At 43.1% G+C, this 23,571-nt stretch overlaps 2 protein-coding genes across 4 annotated transcripts in view; one reads left to right on the plus strand and one right to left on the minus strand.

The window, feature by feature from the left end:
- The first annotated feature begins 1,888 nt into the window (after positions 1-1,888).
- Positions 1,889-21,955, plus strand: LOC139642119 (growth arrest-specific protein 7). The gene is made up of 9 exons (XM_071516849.1): positions 1,889-1,975; positions 4,528-4,643; positions 4,897-4,971; positions 8,923-9,001; positions 11,240-11,368; positions 11,863-11,986; positions 15,281-15,360; positions 15,843-15,941; positions 21,167-21,955. The coding sequence occupies exons 1-9, from the start codon at positions 1,907-1,909 to the stop codon at positions 21,278-21,280; spliced, it is 885 nt and encodes a 294-aa protein (XP_071372950.1). The 5' UTR covers positions 1,889-1,906; the 3' UTR covers positions 21,281-21,955.
- Positions 21,956-22,685: 730 nt separating this feature from the next.
- The window catches only part of LOC139642118 (myosin-16), a 46,114-nt gene continuing 45,228 nt past the window's right edge, over positions 22,686-23,571 (minus strand). For 2 of the 3 annotated variants that reach the window (XM_071516847.1, XM_071516846.1), the window contains exon 23: positions 22,686-23,427. In XM_071516847.1, the coding sequence (XP_071372948.1) occupies positions 23,275-23,427 (153 nt within the window). In that variant the 3' untranslated portion in view covers positions 22,686-23,274. The remainder of the gene's footprint in view (positions 23,428-23,571) is intronic. The other variant, XM_071516848.1, reaches the window with a different exon arrangement.

Genomic DNA, 23,571 nt, shown 5'->3' on the forward strand with positions numbered 1-23,571 from the left:
TGTGTGTGTTGAAAGGCAGTAGTCTTGCCCTCATCTTCATAAAGAAAAAGAAGCTGGGGGTCAGTGTTGGCGTACTGCGAGCTGTCAACCTCTGGACCTCAGCAGTGATTAAACAGGAGGCCTCAAACAAATTATAAGCTCCGTAAGCCAAGATGCATTTGAATTAGAGGCCTCTTCTCCTTCCTCTTCCCTCCATTTAAATCTGACTATTGGCTCTGCGCTGAGCTGTTTTGGGGTTTGTCGATTTTGTTATGAAAGGCGAGGTTTTGGCATTAAACAAGGGTACACTGGTGCGACTGAGTCTGTCAGATAAAGTTTTTTTTTATATATATAAACACAGTGCATCCTCACTCCAGGCTGTTTACCTCCTGAGGTTAATTGGAATGAATGTGAGAGAAGATAAAGCTTCTATTGTCTGCCCCGGAGTCTCTGCTAAACCCTCTCTCTCTCTCTGTCTCTCTCTCTCTCTCTCTCTCTCTCTCTCTCTCTCTCTCTCTCTCTCTCTCTCTCTGTCTCTCTCTCTCTCTCTCTCTCTCTCTCGCTCTCTCGCTCTCGCTCTCTCTCTGTCTCTCTCTCTCTCTCTTTGTCTCTCTTTCTCTCTCTGTGTGTGTGTCTCTCTCTCTCTCCCTCTCTCTGTGTGTGTCTCTCTCTGTGTCCCTCTGTGTGTGTGTGTGTCTCTCTCTGTGTCTCTCTCTCTCTGTGTGTCTCTCTGTCTCTCTCTCTCTCTCTCTCTCTCTCTCTCTCTCTCTCTCTCTCTCTCTCTCTCTCTCCATCTCCCCCCCCACCTCCCATTTGGTTTGCAACTGCAGCACAGCTTTAATAATAATAATACATGACATTTATATAGCGCTTTTCTCGGTGCTCAAAGACGCTTTACAAACACAGGATCAAACAAATTTAATAGAGACATATATAAAGATAGAAATAGATGAGAAAAGGACATTTGGATGCTGTGTGTTTGTGTGTGGTTGCATATACAGTACATTAATACATGCATATATGTATTGAATTGAACTTAAATCAATCAGTAACGAATTGTCAAATCTTTGTCAATTGTCAAATCTTGACCATGTACGATTGTATCCAAGGCAGCGGTGACAACAGAGCATTTCATTACCAAGCGGAGAGGTTGTGTGGTGTAATTCGTTAATTACATGAGCTCCCCACATAATACCGGTCTCATCCACCTTACTCTAACACCCTGGTGGTTTTGGAGAAAAGACATAAGAGCACAGCACAAAGCCCCGAGCACAGAGACACACACAGACTGAGAGAGTTGGAGTGAGATACATGGAGTCATATAGAGCGTCACCCCAGAGCGGAGCGAGGCAGAGCCCAGCAGGCACCCATTCAGCCAACGAATCCAACACTCCTGCTGCTGGGAGAGGGAGCAGACAATTAACTGCGGCGAGATAATTAAGGGCAATCTCTGAGAATCAATTTCGCTGATTGCTCCGGGCCAAGGTAGAGGTGCAGAGTGCTGCGCTCCAAGGCAGAGCCCTTTTTGTATCGACAATACTATCCCCAAGGACGGGGTGAATAGAGAAAAGTGAATGAACAGTCGTGGGTCGATTGGAAATGTCTTCTTTACTTTGGATTGAAAGAGTGTTGCCAAAGCAACAGAGTGCGGAATACCTTGAATAACAAGGGTGGGTGTGTGTGTGTGTGTAGATATTTCTTTATATAAACTCTGTCAGTCTGTCAACGCATTGTGTACCGTGTGACCCCACACTGTCAACCTGCAGTACAGTAAAACTCATCAAAGTGAAGCTGTCACCCTCCTGATACTGTAATCCACTACCATTAAACTACCCCTCTCTCTCTCTCTCTCTCTCTCTCTCTGTCTCTCTCTCTCTCTCTCTCTCTTTCTCTCCCCCCCCTCCAGATTAACTGTGTGACGTTCCCAATGCCAATGAGTATGCCTGAGCAACAGCTGCTGAAACCGGACGAGTGGAGCTACTGTGACTACTTCTGGGTAAATGCACCATAACATTAAAGGGGCAATAAGTAACATTTTTTACTGCCCCATGGCACAAAAACACCATCAAATATCTCTTTCAATACTCAATACTTAATGATTACTTCACCAGGTGCTGAGATTCCTAGATTTCAAAACTCACTTTCCAGCTGGCACTCTTGTTTTGGAACAAAAACTCCTCCTCGAATTTGCATTTCAAGACACACTTACCTCTTCGCGAGACGTTTCTGCCGGATCGCTGCTCTAATTAGCTGGGAAATGTGACTTTATTGTTTCTGTCGAGTGCGGGCCACCGTAGCTCAAGAGGACAGGTGTGGGGGACGGGGGGGGGGGGGGGTTGGAGGGCTGTGCCAGAGACTTGTGGAGGAAGAGACACCTTCTATTGATGTCGTTGCAACTCCTACTAGCTGCAGCACAGTACAGTATGTAGTAATACGCTGCAAAAAATCTCCATAACAAGCCCTGTCGTCTCATATTTCATCTTAGAATAGTACTTTTCTTAAATCAGCAGAAAGTTTCTGCCAATGGGATGAGAGTATTTTACTGAATTTTTTCTTGCATTTTCTAAAAGCAAGTGTCTATGTTGAAACCAGCCAGAATAAGGCATGCAGCAACTTATATTGTAAGAGCTGACATAATATAATAATTGTTCAAAATGAAATGCGGCCCCTCTAAACGGATTGAATATGTAACAAGTGCGATGATTGGAGTGACAACATAGTGTAACTATGTTGATTTTAATAACGCCTCTTAACACCAAAGTGCTGTGGCAGCACAGTGTTGCTGTAACTAAGAGCATCGCTGAACTGCAGATTTAATTCATGCATCGACTTAGCCACTGCAGTTAGAAAATCACCAAGCTGCTGTCTGGTATGTGGATGTTCAGTTGGATGATGCTGGCTTGACCTCTACCGTACTGCCTGGTGTATGAGCGCACAATGGATTTCCTTCACGCCTGGTTCTTAGGGCTCTGTGCTGCCTAAACAGTGCATACCGTAATTCCCCTAAGCATAAACACATACACAGAGCCACAGAGTTACAGAGTTATTGATTGCCAAATAATATATGAACATCTTCAGGCTGATTTTGTAATAACTGAAAAAGGTACTCCCATTAATAAAAAAATTATTCCAATATCAGTTTGAAGATATTATTACATATTCCATCAATTTACTCCATTAACAGGTCGTATTACATTTTTGACTCTTTTTAGTGGGACATTTTATTACAGGTTGAGTTATTATCATATCATAGTTATTATCATATCATATAATTTGCAGATTACTAGTATCGAGACAATGACACTTGGTCTAAAAAAAATCTTTAAATAAGTTGCTTTTCATTGGAAAGTGCAATTATCTCACCCCAATGGTGATTCTTACACTTGTTTTAAGAAAAGCAAGATTGTAAGGCTCAGCACTAGATGAAGTGACTTGTTAAGCTGGATGTGTTTTTGCAGTGTAACCACAGGAAGGAAAACAATCCTTCAGTAAAGTGATTCTGCGTCTTGCTCGCCTTACCAGTAAATCACTCAGTTAGCGTCCCTGAGAAGTCCGTGAGAACAGAAACAACACCGGATCCTTTTCATCTCTCCAACGTTGACTCCGCGCTCATCTGAGACGGGCTGCGAAAGTGAGAAACGGGATCGGGGTTTACCGAGATCCGACAGACAGAGCTGTAGGATAATACATGACATGTAGCTGGTGGGACCAGTGCGAGCCAGCTGGCCTCCGCCGGCCTGTTTGGACGCTTTCCCCACCCCTGCAGTGTAATCTCAGCCAGGTGCGGTGTGCAGTGCTAACACACACTCCAGCGATACACACACAGAGGCGACAACACAGCGGAGGAACTGTACACCCGAGCCTGGGAATGGCAAAACAAACCGGATCAATTTTTATTATGAACCGTACAGCGCTCAGTCCTCCCAGTTATGTAACGTGGCCTCTGTTCTCGTGTTTGATTGATATGAGTGTTTGAAGGCTGGTGCTGATACAGATATTTTTAGATGTTGTGTGCTTTCATTCTTTAAATTTGACCATTTTCATACCAAACAAATCCTCAAAAATTATAAGTATTCAGTGTTTCCCCCCTGAATTTTAGTCTTTTCAAGGTGGAAAACCCTCTGAAGCGGCATTTAGACCTTCATGGGACACTAAAACTCTAATGATAATAAAACTTATTCATTGTGTGGAATCTGTCATATTGGAATCGATTCCCATAGACAACCAGTAGAGTATTGATCAATTCTACAATAAATATGTAATCAAACAAACCGCATCATATCAGAGGTGAACCACACTGAAAAGGTCAGTATCGGCTCAATATATCAGTCCAACTCTACCCTGGCCTGCTTTGTTTGCCTGTTTCCACTCTAACAGCCTAAGTTAATGCACCGTTTAACTAGCGCTGCCGCATTATCGTTAAGTATTTCAGGCGGTATGCGGCAGGCAGGCCGGTTTATGTCACCGAACCCTGCGGTCGAGGTGTGATGTTTCCATGTTTGTTCGCTCAGCGTGCTTCTCGTGTGTTTTGTTGTGTCGATCCCGCAGACCGATAAGAAGGATCCTCAGGGCAACGGCTGCATCACAGGATTTGAGGTTCTGCTGCAGAAACAGCTGAAGGGGAAACAGATGCAGAAAGAGATGGCCGAGTTCGTACGAGAAAGGTAAAAAGCCCGTGTGGGTGGGGGTGTGTGCGGGGTCAGTTTTTTAATCAGCAATCTCCCAAACTTCCCTTTTTTCACGCTTCATCTTCAAGTTACCATGAAAACCAAACAAGCTGTTATTCAAACAAGCTATTTCCCCTTTTTTTTCTCATTGATGTACATCGCTCGGTTGCACAACGCAGGAAATGCACATGGAGACGGACGGAGTGTTGCAAATGCGGTGTGGTAACAAAACTCTCCACTTCCCCCTCAGGATAAAGATAGAAGAGGAATACGCCAAGAATCTCTCCAAGCTCTCCCAGATCCCTCTAGCGAGCCAGGAAGAAGGGTGAGTGACCTTCCTCCTGGAAGGATTTCCAGCAGAAAGAGGAACCTGCATGGAAGATGTGATGCAATACAAAAAAAAATAAAAATAAAAAATGTCCACTTCAACATTGCAAAAGCTTTCTGCCAGAATTTCCATGATTCAGCCACTTTGGAGATCATGAGGTTGTTAATGATCTGTTTTTAGGTCTCCTTGCCCTCCAGTATGTTTTGTAATAACAATCTGATTCTTTATGTATCCATGGAGGGAAAGGGTCTTTCTCTTGAGGTCAGAGGTCAGATACAGAATAGAACCAAGGACTCGAGGACACTTCAGCAGGGCAGATGCTTGCCGACATGGAGGCTTGAACCGGCTATACATTGACTTCTTATATATTGTAATAATAACAATAATAAAAATAACTGTATTCGTACAGCACTTTTCTAAAAATGACAATTACATAGTGCTTTACATACAATAAAACCCAAAGAGACAGTGATGTAAAAGTACCACAATTAAATGAAATAAAGTTGAATAAAAAAGAATAAATAAATAATAGGAATAAAAGGTAATACAAGAGATACACAGATACAACTAGAAAATAGAACTAAGAACAGATAGAATTTTACATAAAAGTGAATGCCCAGACAATACAAGTTGCCCCCTAAAGAGACAGTAATAAATAACTAAATCAGTAAAAAACAAAACGATAAACACAATAACAATAAGATAAAAGGAAACTTTAATGATCCCTGTGGGGAAATTGGGTCACTGCAGCAGCAAATAGCAAAAGGATACAGCCAAGAAAAATGGAATATAAATAAGAGTAAAGCAAATGGGAGCTATGTTAACAACTTCAGCTAGAACGTATGAAGTAGAAATGTATGGATGAAAGTCAGCCAGCCAGCCAGCCAACCGGCAAGCCAGCAAGAAAACAAGCCAATTAGTCAGCCAATCAGCCAGCCAGTCTGCTAGCCAGTCAACTAGCCAACCAGGCGAGACATCCCGGTGCGAGTCTGGGTCCGCAGGCCCTGTCAGCGAAGCTGTGAAACAGTACGGCCTTCCTGTAAATCACTGGATCCTTTGATCTCCATCCTGCGGCATGCTTCAGCTATTAGAGAGAGAGGGAGAGGGGAGGGAGGGAGAGAGGGAAGATGAGGGCAATGAGATTTGAGGAGACGGACCATTTAGCTGTGTGTGTGTGTGATGGGGTTGGGAGGTGGGGGGGGAACCCTGCGGAGAGAAAGAGTTTGCAGCCACTCCTCCTTTCTTCAGCCTGACAGCAGAGGGGATATCATGCTGAGGCCGGCTCTTTGTCTGGATCTCTGAGGGGATGCGGGAGCGCGGAAAGTAACGTGATAGGAAGCTGAGAGGGCCGTGGCCGGCCGAGGAGGTCCACAAAGACCAGAAGCTGTGATTTAGGTCGCGAGGACGGCAGAGTTATTGTGAGATTCCATGAGGAAGCGGCTTCAACGCATAGCAACGTGACGGAATGCAAGAGTCAAAAAGGATTTGATCTGATTTTACTTGAGTAAAGTCAAAATTGTAATTCAAGTATAATCAGTAAAGTTTCATCATGCCACTACACTAGTGACATACTGGTAAATGAAAAGTAGGGATGGGGCAATATATCGAAATTCAGTATATCGCGATACAAAAATGAATCGCGATATTAGCTCCATTTTATTCTGCTGTAGTAATCACAAATGAGACCGCTTGCCCATCACAATTTCATAAACTCTCCATTGAAATTATATCATTTACACTTTATAATAACATTTTTATATTGTTGTTTACATTCTAGCAAGCCAATGCCATCACTAGAAAGATTTGTGGCTTGGAAATAAACATAGTTCTGCACAGTTACACTTTTATTTATTACATCGTATCGTGGTCGTATCGCATCGGGAACCCATATCGCATATCGAATCGTATTGTGAAATAAGCGTATCGTCCCATCCGTAATAAAAAGGTAGGTAAACTATGAGTGAAAAGCATTATTTTATGCTTTTATTCTGAAAAGACCCTATCCTCATACAACTTACATCGATTTGTATACTCTGAATTTGATGTTATAAAGATTTACATCAGCCTAAAAAGGCGGGCAAACTACGCTTAGTCAGGTTTACCCTCCACTACATCCCTGAACCACGCTGTTTACATGCATATCAGACCACCCCTCTATATATTAGCACTGTAATGGAGGGGGGTAGAGTGGGATGGAATGGTCCCATATAGAATCCAGATCATGCCAGCCAGTTCGGCCTGCCCACGCCCAGAAAAGCGCAACACAATACTGTCATTATGCTCTGCCTCGGGCCAGCACTGTTGTCCAGCCTGGACAATCGCTGTTTTGTTGGTCGGTTCCTACCATCCGACCGGCCGCGGCCCCGAGCCAGCCGTCTATTCCTGAATTTACCATTTGTTCGGTAGAGACGTGGCCGCGAGGCATGTGACCACTTTTTTTCATTGCCACCAATCATGCGCTGTATCTTCCGCTGAATAGAGGGGAGGACATGGCAGGCGATTTATTTCACTGAGATATGCTGTTGGCAAGGGTTCATCTGTCATGGGAGACTCTTACGCTGTAAGAGCGCAGGGTCGTGGCAGATGTAACTTATTGACTGTGAATAACATTTGGAGCGGTGCAGTATGTTTTTTGCAGCTTGGAAGCATAAGATATGAGTTCAGGCCCGAGGTTCCTCTAGCTTCTCATGTGTTTTGAAGGTGGAAAACGCACCTGTATGACCTTTTGGCTTTGGAACTTCCCCTCTTTCTTGGATTCTCTGTTGACGCAGTTTGAGTTTCTGTAGGTGGCGCTCTGTTCTTTCTCTGTTCAGCCATGGTGGCTATCGCTGCTCATGCTCACTACTCAGCTCTTCTTCTGTTTATTCCAAGCAAACCAGAAATGTACAACACATCACTTCCGTGCAGCAGAGGAATTTTCCCAGGAAAGTCCTACCAGATACCGGGAAATGTCTGGGTTCAATTGAATCACTTTTGTGTTACATCAATTGATGATAGAGAGTAGCAAACCATTTACTTGTATGAAAATGTTGTGGATTATTATGTACCCATTCTTATCATGTGCAAGTCTCTTATCTGCCTGTCCTTGACGTACTGTGTAGGCGGCGCAGGTGCCAGACTTCGCTCCAGCGGTGTAAGGAATGTTTTGGACGTCGGTCTGAGGGAATTCCGCACATGTCTTCCATTCAGAGCGACGCTTTGAAGTGACCCGCTTAGCCGTAAAGACTGTCAGTCCGGGACCAAGAGCCTTGTGGCTTGTGGCAGTCTGCCTGGAGGATAGCCCGGCTTGACAGGCCTTGGCCCAAGTCAATACTTCACAAATGCTCCAAATGAAGAAGAAGAGGAGACTTTCCTACCCCTAGTTTCCATCAGCCCTAATGATGAATCATGCGTTTTTCTTTGAAGCGTAATAAACGTCCGGCCTAAATCGTGAATAATCGTTACGTAACGCAAATCGTCTGACTTCGTTTTAGCACTTATCTTCGAAACAATACGACCCTTCACATTGCGGGCCGCGATCAAAAGCCGCACTCTGAGCAGAGAGAATAAGCCGAGCCATATCTCATGTCCCATACATCCTAATCATCCTCTGAACTGGCTGTGGACCCCGGCTCAGCGCTTCAGATTTACTGGTTGCTTGTGTATCTGTGAACTTTTGCACTGGCCCTGCCGGTGAACCCCCCTCCGTCTCTCTGGGTGTGTGTGTGTGTGTTTGGGTCTGATAGGATTCACCCTGCCACCTCTCCAGCTTATGACTCGCTCGCCGCCTTCTTCTTTTTTTTTGTCCAACTACCGCTTCACTTCGCTTTCTTCTACCCCTCCTCTTCCGTGTCTTTATGGAAAAGTCTGTGTGGTCTCCCTCGGTGTGAGATATTAAACTCAGCAAGTATGAGCTCTCTCTCTCTCTCTCTCTCTCTCCCTCTAACCCTGCTCATTATCTGTTCTCAGGACTCTGGGGGAGGCTTGGGCCCAGTTGAAGAAGAGCCTGACCGATGAAGCCGAGGTTCACCTGAAGTTCTCCTCAAAGGTAATTCGACACATTTTCCCCCCCCCTATCTAATTAGCAGTAACCTGTTTGATCTCCCTACCTAAGATGATATTCCTCACATATCTGTAGAGAGCGTCTATCTGTAGAGAGTCTCATTACCGTATGTCTTCTGATGCACTTAAGAGTAAAAGGGAGCCAGGAAGATCTGCGTAATGCTTATCAGGATAATATTCTAATTCAAAATCAAGTGCAGTAATTGAAAATCTCAGTTTGTTGCCTCTCCGTTGCCTCTTTCTCAATTTTTTTTAATGTTTGGGGTTTTTTTTTTCATTTGAAATATTTGGTTTCAAGACACTAAACTGGGATATTTTGCACAAAAAGTCCAGACAGTTCTTAGTGTCCCTTGACTAAATTTATTTTAATTTATTCAAACAAAACGGGGGGGGAAAAAAAGCATCTAAAGTCTCAATTTTGCATTCATCTATGAGGCAACAAATTGAAATTTTAGAACATTGCGCTAACTTTTCCATTTCAAGCCTTACACAGACCTAGGAAGTCATTATTGCATGTTGAAATCATGCAAAATTCCTGACTAAATATACAAGCTGCACACTCCACAGACCTGAATCTGCTGAGATGTTTTTACATAGTAAAGTGGGTCCTGATGCCTCTGCGGGCTGAAGCGCATACCATGTACAGTCAGCGCTGCGGGTTTGAATCTGGCTCATACTTTTCATCGCGTGTCATGTCTCATTTCCCCTTCTCTCCCAAATCTGCTGTTTCTCTCCTCTGCACTGGGTAGCAGGGTCGCATGCGAGTTGCTAGGGAGACCGTCCCGTAACTGGAAAGGTCTTAGGTTTGTCCTGTTAAAGCGTTTTTGAGCAAGACGGAGTTCCCATACACACTCAATCTGGATAAGGGCTTCAGCTAAATGCATATAATCCCTAAAAAAGCGAGTTTAATTGCTCTTAATTGAGACTCATGCCGCGGGTCGACGCTGTGAAAAGTGCGGGGCGAGTTTATCTTGGCGGAGAGCTGGAGATAAAGAGAGGGAAGAAGAGGGAAAGAGGCCGTGATTACAGCTGGACGGCAGGAGGAAACCGCGGCGGTGATGTTATCCTCCGGGGGAACGGAGATGCACAGATGTGCGGCGCTGCTCCAGGTTTAGGGAGGAGAGCGAAGGATATGAATGGAAATGAAGGATGGCCTCTAATGCAGCTACAGGGAGGGAGTTGTAGATCTGAATCATTATAGACCTCTACCACAGTGCCTTGTATAGAATCACGATATGACCAGTCATTTGTTACACATTTTACTTTTCTGATCCTCTTTACAGCCCCAAAACCCTCTGTTGCCTTCAAGAAAATCGGGACAAGTCAGTTCCCAGGAAGCCAAACGGCGTCGATGGCCAATGTTCTTGTGTTTTGGCTCCGTAAAATCAAACTAGTGGGAATACTTTCACCCCAAAGTCAACTTTTCTATCATTTCTCATTTCTAAACTAGCTCAGAGCGAGAGGATGATGACATGCTGACGAAAACGAACTGGAGTGAACGGGGCCTTATCGGGATTTTTGGATAATTCATCTTCAATCTGACATTTCGAGGGTTTGCAATAACAAATGCGATAATTGTACTATCATTACCGGGGCTGAAATAGTAATTTGTTCCACTACTTGTTACTGGGAAAGGAAACAATATGACTTGAACACTGTTACCACACGACACCGTACACAAGAGTGCATCTAGATTTATATGATTCTCCCTCCATATTTATTCTTTTCAGATGTCAGACAACTCAAAGTAATCAAAAGTCGCGCACACTTTTGGACAGCGAACACGATGCTTCAGGATCACTGAATGACACCGCATTGAAATTCAGCGGCACGCTATATATTGAATCATTAGTTATTTTTCCATCCTACTGCACACTGGGGAAATAGAATAGAATTGCAGTTTTGAATGGAAATGACTTTTCAGAGGCATTCCTTTCTCTGTTTGTCCCGTCATAAACTTCTTGTCCTCGCATGACACCGCGCAACCGAATTTAATAAGCCGAGAGTCAAAGACGATACTGATCTACTTCGTTTTCATCCGAGGGAAGAGGCGAATTGATTATTTCGTCTCTGACAGCTCCGTCGGATCAACAAGCTCTTACTTGACACCGCTTTCGCTGCCGAGTGCAACGCTTTGATCTCCGTTTTCCTGAAATTTGTGTTTGCATGCGAACTGAAAAGGTGACGAGTGCTCCGCTGTTTGCTTTTGTTTGGGGTGTTGCAGCTCCAGAGCGAGGTGGAGAAGCCCCTGCTCACGTTCCGAGACAACTTCAAGAAGGACATGAAGAGGTTCGACCACCACATCGCCGACCTACGGAAGCAGCTGGTGGGCCGCTACGCAGCCGTGGAGAAGGTACACACACACAAACACACACACAGAGAGAGAAAGTCACAGCCAGCTTAATTCAATAAAGTTTGCTCCTTGCACTTGGCAGCGGCAGAAATTCAGGAATCTTCTCGCCGGTGATTAAAATTCCACATCTCTTCCCTAAGTAGACGAGCATTTCCCGTCCCCCCCAGAATGTTTCTCCGCTTCTATATATATAATGAGTAGCGGTTTGAAGCCTTAAGCGGCCGCGGATCCTGTCGCACGTCATCCGTCATCTGAGCACAAAAAAAGTAGTTTCCCCTCTGGTTAACTCCTCTAATCTAATCTGATGTACAATTCAGCGTTTAGCAGGAAAGGAGCTGAGATATCGGCCATGTTGGCTGTCATAAGGCAGCAACGTTTGGTGTTCCGATGACTCCTAACTTTAATAGTTATGTATAATGTGCTTTATTTGCATGCCTGTGAAAGTTCTGTGAAAGTTTTATTCACTCACTTTCGGTCCTTTGTCCCCTTGTCAGGCCCGCAAAGCTCTGGCCGACAGACAGAAGGACCTGGAGCTGAAGACTCAGCAGCTGGAGATCAAGCTCAGCAACAAGATCGAAGAAGACATCAAGAAGGCCCGCAGGAAATCCACACAAGCAGGTCAGAGCCGGGGGGTGGAGAGGGTCAAAGGTCAAACCACAGGTCACGGCGGGGGTCGCGGTCTCACTCAGGTGTTTGTTATTTAGGGAGGAGGGGCCGCTTTAAATAAATAACTTGAAATTAGACTGTTTTTTCATGCTGGAATTCGTTTTCGCCCGAATTGTGCTCTCGCCAGGGTGGAAAAGCCTCTGACACAGCATTTAGACACTAAAACTCTCCATTGAAACTAATGCGAATGAAATTCTTTTAGGGTATAAAATTTTAGGTTTTAAGCTCCTTAAGGCAGAATGACCTACTGCACCTATTTAATGGGAGAGAAAACTGTTAGTTTACAGACATTTTCAACACTTAAATGACTAAATGAAGTCTGTTAAGAAAATACAATTTCACTGCAGATTTTACAGACTTTTTCTGCAGCTGTGATCAGAGAGGAACCTCCATCTTTATCAAAGATGGACGACACTGACTGGCTGATATCCTATATTTGATAAAAGAGCAATATCGGTACGAACACAGCAGTGCTACTCTGTATAACAGCTATGTGCATCTGGACTTCATCATTCAGCCTATAAAAGTCCCCCCCCCCCCCCCCAGATTTATGACTTTTCCTTATCACAAATCTCCAGGTAATCAGCGGTGGTTTGTGTCCGGGGTTGCGCACCATATCGCTACCAATCTGATTACTCTGACAGCAGGAACATAATACAGTTTGGTAAATGTTTACCTACTGGACATTTAAGCCGTAACCCCCCCCCCCCCTCCCCTTTTTTTTAACCCCTCTGTTTGACCAGTCGCTCAAGATGAGCCGTGAATCCAAGATGTTGTGTTTGTCTTTTTTTCTATGAGTCATGGGGCTTTATCAGCAGTTTCAGCCACACTGGGGAGTTTCTAATGGAGGAGGAGTGGAAGGGGGGGTGGTGGTGGTGGTGGTGGTGGGGGGGGGGGTCAGAAACAGAAACTTTCTCTGCTCTGCTAGTCTGCGTTCACACCAGACTGACAGAGAGGCGCGGGCGTGGGCTATCTCCACAGCCCTCTGGGGGGACTGTTTGGCAGCCACACACACACACACACACACACACACACACACACACACACATACACACAGACACACACGGTCAAACCACAGTCTCGCTGCAAAACTCTCTATCCTGACAAGTCATTTAGTCTGTTATTGAGTCTTAGAATCTGGATTTTCTTAAAATAAGTGGGAAAAATCTGCCAATCGGATGAGATAATTTCACTTGTTTCCAAATTTCATATTGATATTGGCGCAAGGAAATTCCTGAAACACGTGAAATTGCATTGGAAACAAGTGGAAGTATGTCGACATTTGCAGAATTTTTCCACTTGTTTTTAACAAAAATAAGATTTTAAGACTGACTATGAAACTAAATTGGACATTTTTTTGCCATGCATATTCACACACACACAGTCACTCTCTCACTTGAAACCGGGTTAGCCAAATAGTAGAAACGCAACCGCATGTTAGAAGGGTGAGAGGGGGGGGAAAAGAGTTGAGATGGAAAAGCAGCATGAGAGGGAGCCAGGTCGCTCCGGTAAAAGTTTTTTAAGAGGTGTGTGACTCGAGAGTAAACAGATGTCGACTCCTCCACCGGAGTGTGTGATGTCATGACTCGACCAGGCACGGCCACACGCTCACACACACACACACACAGATATACACACACACAAGCACCGATCCTTGATCCTAACACACCCCGACTCGTACACACACAGTCATCCCTCCTCCGTGCTGCTTATGCAACCAGGGAGAAAAACAGCAGCAGTTGTTGATGGTGTCTGGCTGCCAGTGATGACTGCAGTGTGAGGGAGGCAGGAGAGGAGACCCGTGCCAAAAAAAAAAAACCGCAAAGGCACGGCATCTGTCTGGTCACAACAAAGAGTCATTATCACTTTCTCATCTCTCTACACACCGTTTACCAATTTATGCCTCCGTACACCGGGGATTCCCTAACTTTTTCATAACAGATCTACATTAGAGCACGATCTCCCATTATGTAACTGTCTATACTGTAGGTGGGGAGAGAACAATGGGTAAAGTGAAACTTATCAAAACACTCATCCGTTGTGCCAATCTCTAGGGTGTGACATAATGCTATTCATAATGCATAAACTGTTCCTCGTTTTGCCCGGGGACCCCCTTGGAACCCCCTCAGGGACCCCTGGTGGTCCCCAGGCCCCACTTTGAGAAACCGTACGAGCCGCAAGCTATTTAGCGTTAGAAGAAGAATTTAAAAAAATGAAGAATACAGTCTTAATTTGATACAGCAGCAGACTTTAAGCCACCTGGAAGATTCAGTGTCATCAACAGAAGGGTAATATGATCAGCATAATTTCCTCTCTCTGATCTAATCTTATAGATGATTCGTTTTTTGTTGTTGTTGGTTTTTTTTGGGCAGCAGGATACAGGCAGTAAATATTAATGAAAGTCCAGATCAGACCATGTCTTGTATCATTGCTTATGGTATTAAAATTAAATCTATATCTATCCAATTAGATTGTCTGGACTGTTTTGGATAATCGAATCAGCGGAGTGAGGTGGAGGCGATGTGGATCTGTGTGTGTGTGTGTTTGAATAGTAGTGCTCATTAGTTGTGAATATTTGGATGTGAGCCCCACCTAGTGGAGATATTGCGCAATGGCCATTTTACATTACATTTTATATCTAGAGAAACTTCCCATGAGCAGGTAGGGTTTGAGTGTTTTGCACACCTAGAGATGCACTGCTCTCCGTTTACATGTAGGACAGTTGCATCTTCTGTGTATTTGCCCTATAAATGTATGATCATTGTCAGTATCTATGAGCCTAGTCTCTGATTGGCTAGTGCAATATGGCTAATTACTCTATATGTTACAGGTGTGTACTCCCTTATTTTCTTTTGTTGGTGCACCTTGTTTTTGTTATTCTATCCCATTTTCTACACTTGGGCACGTCATGTAAATATATATTTTTCTTTTTTTTGCATCTGTCTCTATTTTGGATTATTCCTTTCATAGCCAGTGTGCGAGTTCTTTTCATCATCTTTCAGCCCACACACTTTGAGATGACCTTTCTATTACATGGCAATCTGACATACATATACAGTGAATATTATTTGTTAGTTAGTTCCACACACTTCTCACTGAGCTACACAGGTCAAACTCTACTACTGGAAAACAGATTGTAACACACACTCGCCTTCCAATATTCTCTCTCTATCCTCTTTCAGATTTATAAGTATTCTGAAGTGCGTAATATATCCGTAACCACCTTGTTTTTCTTTGTGTTAACAGGAGACGAGCTGATGCGCTGCGTCGACCTCTACAACCAGTCCCAGTCCAAATGGTTTGAGGAGATGGTCACCACGAGTCTGGTAAGCAACCATGCCTTTGATTTGGATGTTTTGGATGTGTATGCTGCTGGGGGGGAGGCAGGTTGGTCTGGTGGTTTGGGAGACCATTTAGTTACTGGAGGGTCACAGGTTGGATCCCTATAACAGCCCGCTAATGTGTCCGTTCCTGTTAAAGTCAGTGTAAATGGTGAGCATCAAACATAACACAACTGGTATAGTTGCAATACTATAAGAGCAGTAGAGCAGACTGAGACAAAGAAAAAATGAATACAATTATTTATATGAAAATATACAAAATCTGAAAATATATACAGTATATGCAAATGAGGAAAATCTGAGAGTATGTGTATATACAATAAGTACTATAGTGACTGACTGCTCTAACTTCCTAAATTCCTTGTCATTGTTGAACACTAACCCTACTGCCCTCCTGCTTGGTGTAGACAAGTGGCAGACATCTTTGTTTGACTCAGGCATTGAAAAGTGACTTTCTCCCCCCGCAGGAGTTGGAGAGGCTGGAGGTGGAGCGGGTGGAGATGATCAGGCAGCATCTGTGTCAGTACACCACCCTACGGCACGAGACTGACATGTTCAACCAAAGTGTAAGTACAAATTTAACTCTACTACTACAAAACTACTGTGTATGTAGCCCTTTGTATTGTGGCCTGGTTCGGCAGCTTAAGCTGAAAGCAATGCACCAAGTTTTTGGGAGATCGTCCCAAAATCATCCATGTGTGCCCAAGATGTGTAAAGATCTTGATGGTGATTAAACTAGCCTATTTATTTGAGGTTCCATTGCAGTGAGCAAGTGCACAAAGGACCATTCTTTATAGGGACATTAGACATAATAATAGAAAGCATTTCATGTTTGATTTATTGATCAGTATTCTTAAGTATTTTCCCCCTTCAAACCAAAGTTATGCCCTTGCCTTTACTCATTTTCATAGCTGAGTCACTGTCAAACAACATTAGCTTTAAGATGTCATTAGCTTTGTATTTACCACCACCTCACTAACTAAAAGTGAACTAAAATATGGGCATGTGTGAATGGGTTGTAAGTTTGAACAGGTCTGGTAAGCAGGTTTGACCTCAGTTAATTCACATTGTCCTGAACGACTTCCATAGCCATGGAAGGTCTGCTGGAGATAAGTAATTTGGACCTATAGCGCCATCTAGCGGGTAGCATGTGTAAAAAGACATTTCCGTTGGGATAGTTGCTGGTGGTATTTCATATTCACACATCATCATTAGAGCATCTTTGTTTTTCTGATGATATATGGTAGTAAAACATTAGGTCTACCTGCGTCGACTTATATTTGATTTAGTGTAGGTTATTACAGTTGCTGGGATCCCATTCCCTCTAGGGTATCCAAATTATTAGCTGATAACTAATATCATGTTGTTCAGTAAGAGCAACTGATACTGTATGGACAGTAGAAATTAAATTCACAGTTGCATATGCTCCTTTGCTTTTATTTGTTTGACAAAGGGATCATGGTGTACTCAAGGATCGGCCTCTGAGGTCCTGAAGGAACGTGTCAGTGCCTTTCGGAGATGCTTGAAAAATGCCTTGAACTTTCCCTCCTTCTTGGTCTTTTTGGGCTCGGTTCCATCTGTATTGGAAAAACAAAAGAAAAAGAATAATAGCAGCGATATATCTTCTATTTTTTTGGTTCCGTATTCACATCTTCTCTTGTTTTACCTTTGCCACATTTAATGGCATCATTGTTCTTCTATATAGGCTATTGCTTACTTTTTTCGGTTTGAAAATGTATCAGATGGTTTGTGTCATTCACATCAACAATATCTGTAACTCACCCAGTGTGGCCACAGCTTCAGGAGCTCCAGATTCCTCCTTAAGAGCGGTTTCTACGCCCTCACCAAGGACTGCTTTCATAGCATTGTTTTTAGCCGGTGTGGAGACCTGAGGATCCACAGGTGCAGAGGTGGGAGGGTGTGGTCCAGTGTGATCCTGCTCCACTTTGGCAGAATACATGTCAATCACTATGGTCATCTTATACCTTGAAGCCAAAGAAGCCACTTTTGCTTCTACATTTGTGGAGACACAAACATCTGAAGGAGCGTAGGTGAGTCTTGCAGTGGCGTCTAGGCTAGCTCTGACATCCTGTTTAGCAGCAAACTTTGCAGCCACCTTTCTTACAAGAGCTTTGAAAGGCGTGGAATTCTTCTTTCCTGACTTTGCTCTGATGAAGGCTAGTGAGTCCGCAGGAGCAAAGCTGAGAAGTTTTGAAATGGCTTCCTGGAATGCTGTGATGGACAACTCAGAGCCAGCCTCCAAAGCCAGTGTGTAGAAGTCACCAATGAAATGTGTGGAATATTCATTTTAAGTTATAATGTTCATGACAGTTGTCCTCAGGGGAGCAGAGGTGGGAAGCTGTAGAGGAGTTTCTTGTTCTGCTCTGATGGCCTGCTTAGAGGCAACACCAAAAGAGACGGTTGACTGTCCTTTCCCTCCAGTGACGTTCCGACATCTTCGGGTTTTCTGCGCCTTCTTTGGCCCGTTCAGATGCTAACCCAGAAGGTATCCGGAGATTTCCGTGCCCGCTACGTTCACGATAAGTTTCCTGAACCAGTCGGCCTCCAAAGGTTCCGTAGATCTGTTCTTTCTCAGGATCGCATCAACTTCTTTTGCTGTTCGCTCAACAATCAGCGACACGTCTCTGTCACAAGACAGTGCATTGAGCATGTTGTCCTCTGCAGTGATGTGAACCCACGGGAAGTAACTGAGAAGGGTCAGCAGATTCTCCGTCAGCGGTTTGGTTCCCAGTCTTTCTCTGTCAGCAGGTGATGGAATGAAATGTTCCAAGACACCATCAAGTATTGTCATGACAGCAGCTTCCTGGACCATGGACGCCCTGGGGAACACTGACTTCTTTGCTGGTTTGGGCTTCAGACTGTCAGCGGTTGTCTTTAGGTTAAAAAAAAAAAGGATTCACAAGTTACACAACCATCAATATACAGTAATAGTATTTATGGTTTCACAAGACAAAATAGTTCTACCTTTCTGTCAAGGAGCCGTTTGAAGTGCTCCTTTTCAATCTCCATTTGAAGCTCCACCGATATTTTTCGGAGGGTCAAAAGCCGTTTCTGGTGCCATGCCTGTGTAGAACACAGAGCTTTAACACTCACTCTCTTTTCATTGATAAGCAGCAGTGTCTATACAGGAAGTACACTAGTTTCTCATTGTTTACTATGCTTACCAAGTCAAGTAGTTGGAGGGTGTCCAACAGTGTCCTGTCAGTCATTCCAATGCACCTACATGTGAAAATGAAATGTGTCAATGTCTGCCCAGAGAATCTGTCTCTCCATACTTTATCTTCCATCAAAGTTTTTTGTTACTTACTAATCGACAAAGACGGTCTCCTCCCTGAGCCACTTTCCCAGCTCTTTGATTTTTTCTTTAGGTAGACAGCCGCGCTTCGCAGCCAGGAACCTCTTTACATGTTGTTTCTGCAGAGAGGGACATTTGGTTACAACCTCAGTGAATGCACGGTCATGTTTATTCAGCAAAGTGACTGTTCTTACCTTGGTCAAGAAACTGTTTTCCTTCCATCCAGGACCCTCGATGCTCTTGGGTTGGAAGGAGTCTCAAAATGCAATTCACTGACAGGCACAGAGTGACATAAAGCTAATCCGAAAATGAAGTATTTCAAAATGTTCGGGGAAATAATTCAGGTCTAATTCAGAACTGCAAATGACACTTTGCTCCTGTTTGTGTGTGCGTCAGTAGAAAGGCATTTCAACAAAGGTTCTAATTCAGATGTCATACAGGAATCACTGTAGTATTATGGCTAAATTACTTTTCATGCAAGAAATAGATAAATGTCTACTTTATTTTACTTTTTCTCACCAGATTAGTAAAGCGTGTCTGTTGCTGCACCATGACAGAACACTGCTGAAGGTTCTGTATTGTAAATGCTCAAAGACACTATATTGATTCAATGTCAAATATGAAACATATGCTGCAATAACATTAATGTCTATAAAAATGTCAACTGTGTAAATTGGGTTGGAAATGAAGCAGATTGCTGTTAAAGTGTACCCAGAATATAGCACAATGCAGAATATTTCCAAGTTTACACACAGTGCATCTTATAGCAGCATCTTGTAGACTACACAGCTGTGTGTTGCGGCCGTTTCTATGGTTACCCAGCTATTTTTTCCCTTCACATGAGGCACGGTGAGCGGCGCGTGCGGCTGTCGCCTCCCGTGTAAAAAGCCCAAGGCTGGCTGGCAACTGACAGAAGTAGATCTGACCCATTTCTAAAAAACATGTTGTTCTCCATTGTATAGTTGCTTGCTTCTGTACTTTTGATGAGGCTAGGCTTCTCATGGAAAACACACTAGCTTCAGCTGTTTATTACACCATGTCATGATGACCTTTGAACTGCTTTCTGCTGACCTTCAGATAGAAAGTGAATTTAGTTCTTGATTTTTACAAATAGGCCTATGCCCCAGTCCCCAGTAGATCATTTACTCCTCTGCCCGCCTCAGAGTGTGTAACCTGAGGAGTAAAAGAACCAGGGACTCATTTATTGCCACTGCAGTTAGAATGCTAAATTTGTATGAAATGGTGCAGTGCCTTATGCTACAATACCTTATGCCCTGATCAGTGACTTTTTATTGCACTCTATCGAGCTATTGATTCTTGTCTGGTCATATAAACTGATGTTGGTCTATATGCATATTAGTTGTTACTATTTGTTATGTGTTTGATTATGCTTTAACTGTATGTGATGTGTCTTTATTGAGTGTTTTTACTACAAACTGTCTGCAAGCCAAATTTCCCTTGCGGGACAATGGAGTTGAATTGAATTGAATTGAATTGAATTGAAACTAGTACCACCACCTCTACACCAGTAGAGGGAACCCAAGAGTTGCTTTACAAAGGTCCAACAAGCAAGCAGGTTTTATGTACATCCAGATTGTCTTCACATAGATATAGTTGTGGCTAACATGGACAGAGGCTATCTGACAAATGCCATGTTTGCTATATTGTCAATATTTTATCAGTCAGCAGAATTTCCTTCGTCTTCCTGTTGCTTTTCTCAGAGTGTCACACTTTGTCCTCACTGTGATCAACAGCAGGGCCTCCATTCACTGTGAGGCTGGGATGACACTAAATCCATGATTAATTTATGTTACTGCAAATTGTGTGCAGACGTCTACACACTGATCCCCTGGCTGAAACATAATGCATTGAAACTGAGTAGACATGGTGATTGATTGTAGTATTACAACTTACATTGTTATTGCAAGTTCGATTCACTAATGAAATGTTTTCATCATTAAAACTTCAGAGAGCTAGTAAAAAAACTGTGACAGACAATATGCATTCTATTTAACATGCATAATCAGTGCATTAGTAGAAAAATCTAACTGCTAATCCATCTGCAATGGAAAGATACAGCAGTGGCAGATTCTCTTCTTTGAAATGAATGAACGTCATTGGAAAGTAATGCATTTAACACATTAAGTGTGATCAGGATAAATCTGCACTTATTTCCTAGCCTCGACTCTTCAGGTATGGAATGAATTTTGTCCTGTTACTATAATGCCAAGAAATGTAGGATCACGAAATTGAACATTTTAATTTGAAATAATGCAAATAAATTTGATATTTCCAATTTGATATTTCCATTGGTTCAGTTTCTCTCAGATTGCAATTTAGTCACTGGACAAATTTCATTCCATATTCAGGTCTTCTAAGAGATAAATGTGAGGTTATCATCCAAACAGAGGCAAGCAAATGAGATGTTGGGATATTTTTGACGCCAAACTGACTGCTGTTTTGTTGTGTGTCCAGACGATGGAGCCGGTGGACCAGCTGCTGCAGAGCGTGGACCCGGCCAAAGACCGGGAGCTGTGGGTCCGGGAGCACAAGACCGGAGAGATCAGGCCGGTGGACATAGAGATCTAACCTCCGTGCCGTCTTCGACCCAGAGCACACAGACATGCACACACTGACCCTGGAACGGTGGATTACATCTCTCTGGGCTTTGGGAGCATCAGCGTTTGACTCCTAAGGAACTTGAGAGACGATCGGTCGGCGCCCGCTGACTACTGCTGGGAGCGATGACAGCATTTTGGGGATTTTGTGAGAACTTATGGATGAATTAAGATGTCAGATATTCAGCGTTATGCAACCTTGGCACATCGCACAAGAGAACGGAAACGACGAGAATCTGAATCCTGTGCCAGCGGATTCTCAGGTGAGGCGAGCGATCAAGAAGCACCAAGATGGGGCAACGGTGAACATTTCATACCTGTAAATATGAAATAGTTTTATGTGTACGCAGCGGCACAAAGCGGCTGTTTGTGTGTGCTTTCTGCTCTGTGAGGTAATTCTAATTCAGTCGTGTATAGATACACTTCATAACTGTAAATTGTTGGCAAAGATGATTTAACGGATGCTGCTAATGAATCAGCAAAATGCATTCTGACCAAAAGTATTACAATACTAGTATACACGATGTGCAGTTATTGTTAAATTCTGCATGCTCTAAAATTGCAAATCTGACCACATCTCATCGGTAAATATGGTGTCTGCTCATTCATCACATCTGGAAAAAAGGATCTAGATCTAATGTTCAATCTCACTTCCTTCATTGCTGTTCCATCATTCCTATAAGAATTATTAATTAGCCAATTGCACTTTATACCCAAATTGTTTTTATTGAATATACTGTAGATTGTTGTTAACATGGATTGAGTGTTCGAGAGAGAGTCGATTAATTTGAGTTTACTTGTTACGCTTCTTTTGGCTACTATTGGAATTGAAAGTGTTTATGAGAAGATTCCTGATGTAAATACATGAGATGTGTGATTTGCTATAGAAGTGGCTAGAATGAAGGATGTAAAATAGAGTAACATAGTGGAATCTTCAGCAGATGCTACACAGAAAGCTGGTACAGATAATATATGATATGAATTCCACACCATGTGTCTTTTTCTATATGCAATAGAAATGACAGCGCTCTTGAATAAGCATATTCTGCAGCTCCTGGAAATATGAGTCAGTCATATTCCGCTCGAGTTGGATTCAGTGTCAGTGCTGCTGCCTGCAGAAGCTTCATGTTGTACAAAATGGTCTTTCACAGCTGTATCTGGTCCAGTGTTACTGCTGCTCAGTATCACTGGACCATTGAGAGGAGAGGAGTGAGACATTTTTGTACGCTAATTGCAAAAAGGTTGGCATTTTTCATTAATAAAATGAAAATACATATGTTAAAACTCTGTCTTTCCAGTTTCATATTACAGCATGACTGGACATGAACGTGAGATGGAAAATTTGGAAGTGATAATGAAAAAGTTTTTATTTCTTTAAAAAAAAAAAACACCACATTTTCACATTCGACAATAAAATGGTTCGGTCAAGCCTCGTTACAATTTTTGATTAAAAGTTCAGCAAGTGATAAACTTTGACCGTATCAAATTATTTAGGTAGAATACATTGTCGTTGCATTTCATATTAAGTCACTAAATAACCCACCTACAACTGGTGGCACTAATTTTAGTTGGTCAGACACATTCAAAGGGCAAAAAAAAAGAGTGGGAATTTGGAACACTTTTTGCCTTACAGTACCAAGTTTTCATATTCAATCTATTTTTTTTTACATACAAATATTACATTATGAAGTGAACTGGATATAAAACTGTTGGATTAAAGCTGGAGTCTGATATTAGAGCCGTGAGCTTTAAAACTATTATTATTAAACAGACAAAAATGAGTGAGTACATTTTAGATACAATTCAGTGGGAATGTACAGTAAACACAAACAGGCCACTGAATGTTGATGTGCTCTGAAATTTGAAAACTTCATACCAAAATGACATAAGAGCTAGAATGACGTAGCACCTGTAAAGAACTGCAGTTGTAATCCTGGTGGTCACTTATCTTATCGCTGTGTTTTCCTACTCGATCATGAGTTTCTTGAGGGAGTTGAGATACGCCGGGATGAGGGAGCTGACGGACTCGTTGTCGTCGTTCAGGATCTTCTCCCCCCTGCCCTCCGACCCCGCAGAGCTGGGCGACCGGACCAGGCCGGGGTACGGTGTGCTGTAACCCTGCAAACACACACAGAGAGAGAGAGAGAGATAGAGGGCTCAGTATCAGACAATCATATCATCTTCTTGGCATCTTGAGGGCTCAAAGCCAGTCACATTATTAAGTATGCTGATGATACTAGTCTGTTGCAGGAAGGGGAGTTG

The sequence above is a fragment of the Centroberyx affinis genome, unplaced genomic scaffold (assembly GCF_046629955.1).
Source record: "Centroberyx affinis isolate AG114_WGS23_722 - 3 ecotype Tasmania unplaced genomic scaffold, CSIRO-AGI_Caff_v1 ptg000433l_1, whole genome shotgun sequence".
Taxonomy (NCBI): Eukaryota; Metazoa; Chordata; class Actinopteri; order Beryciformes; family Berycidae; genus Centroberyx; species Centroberyx affinis.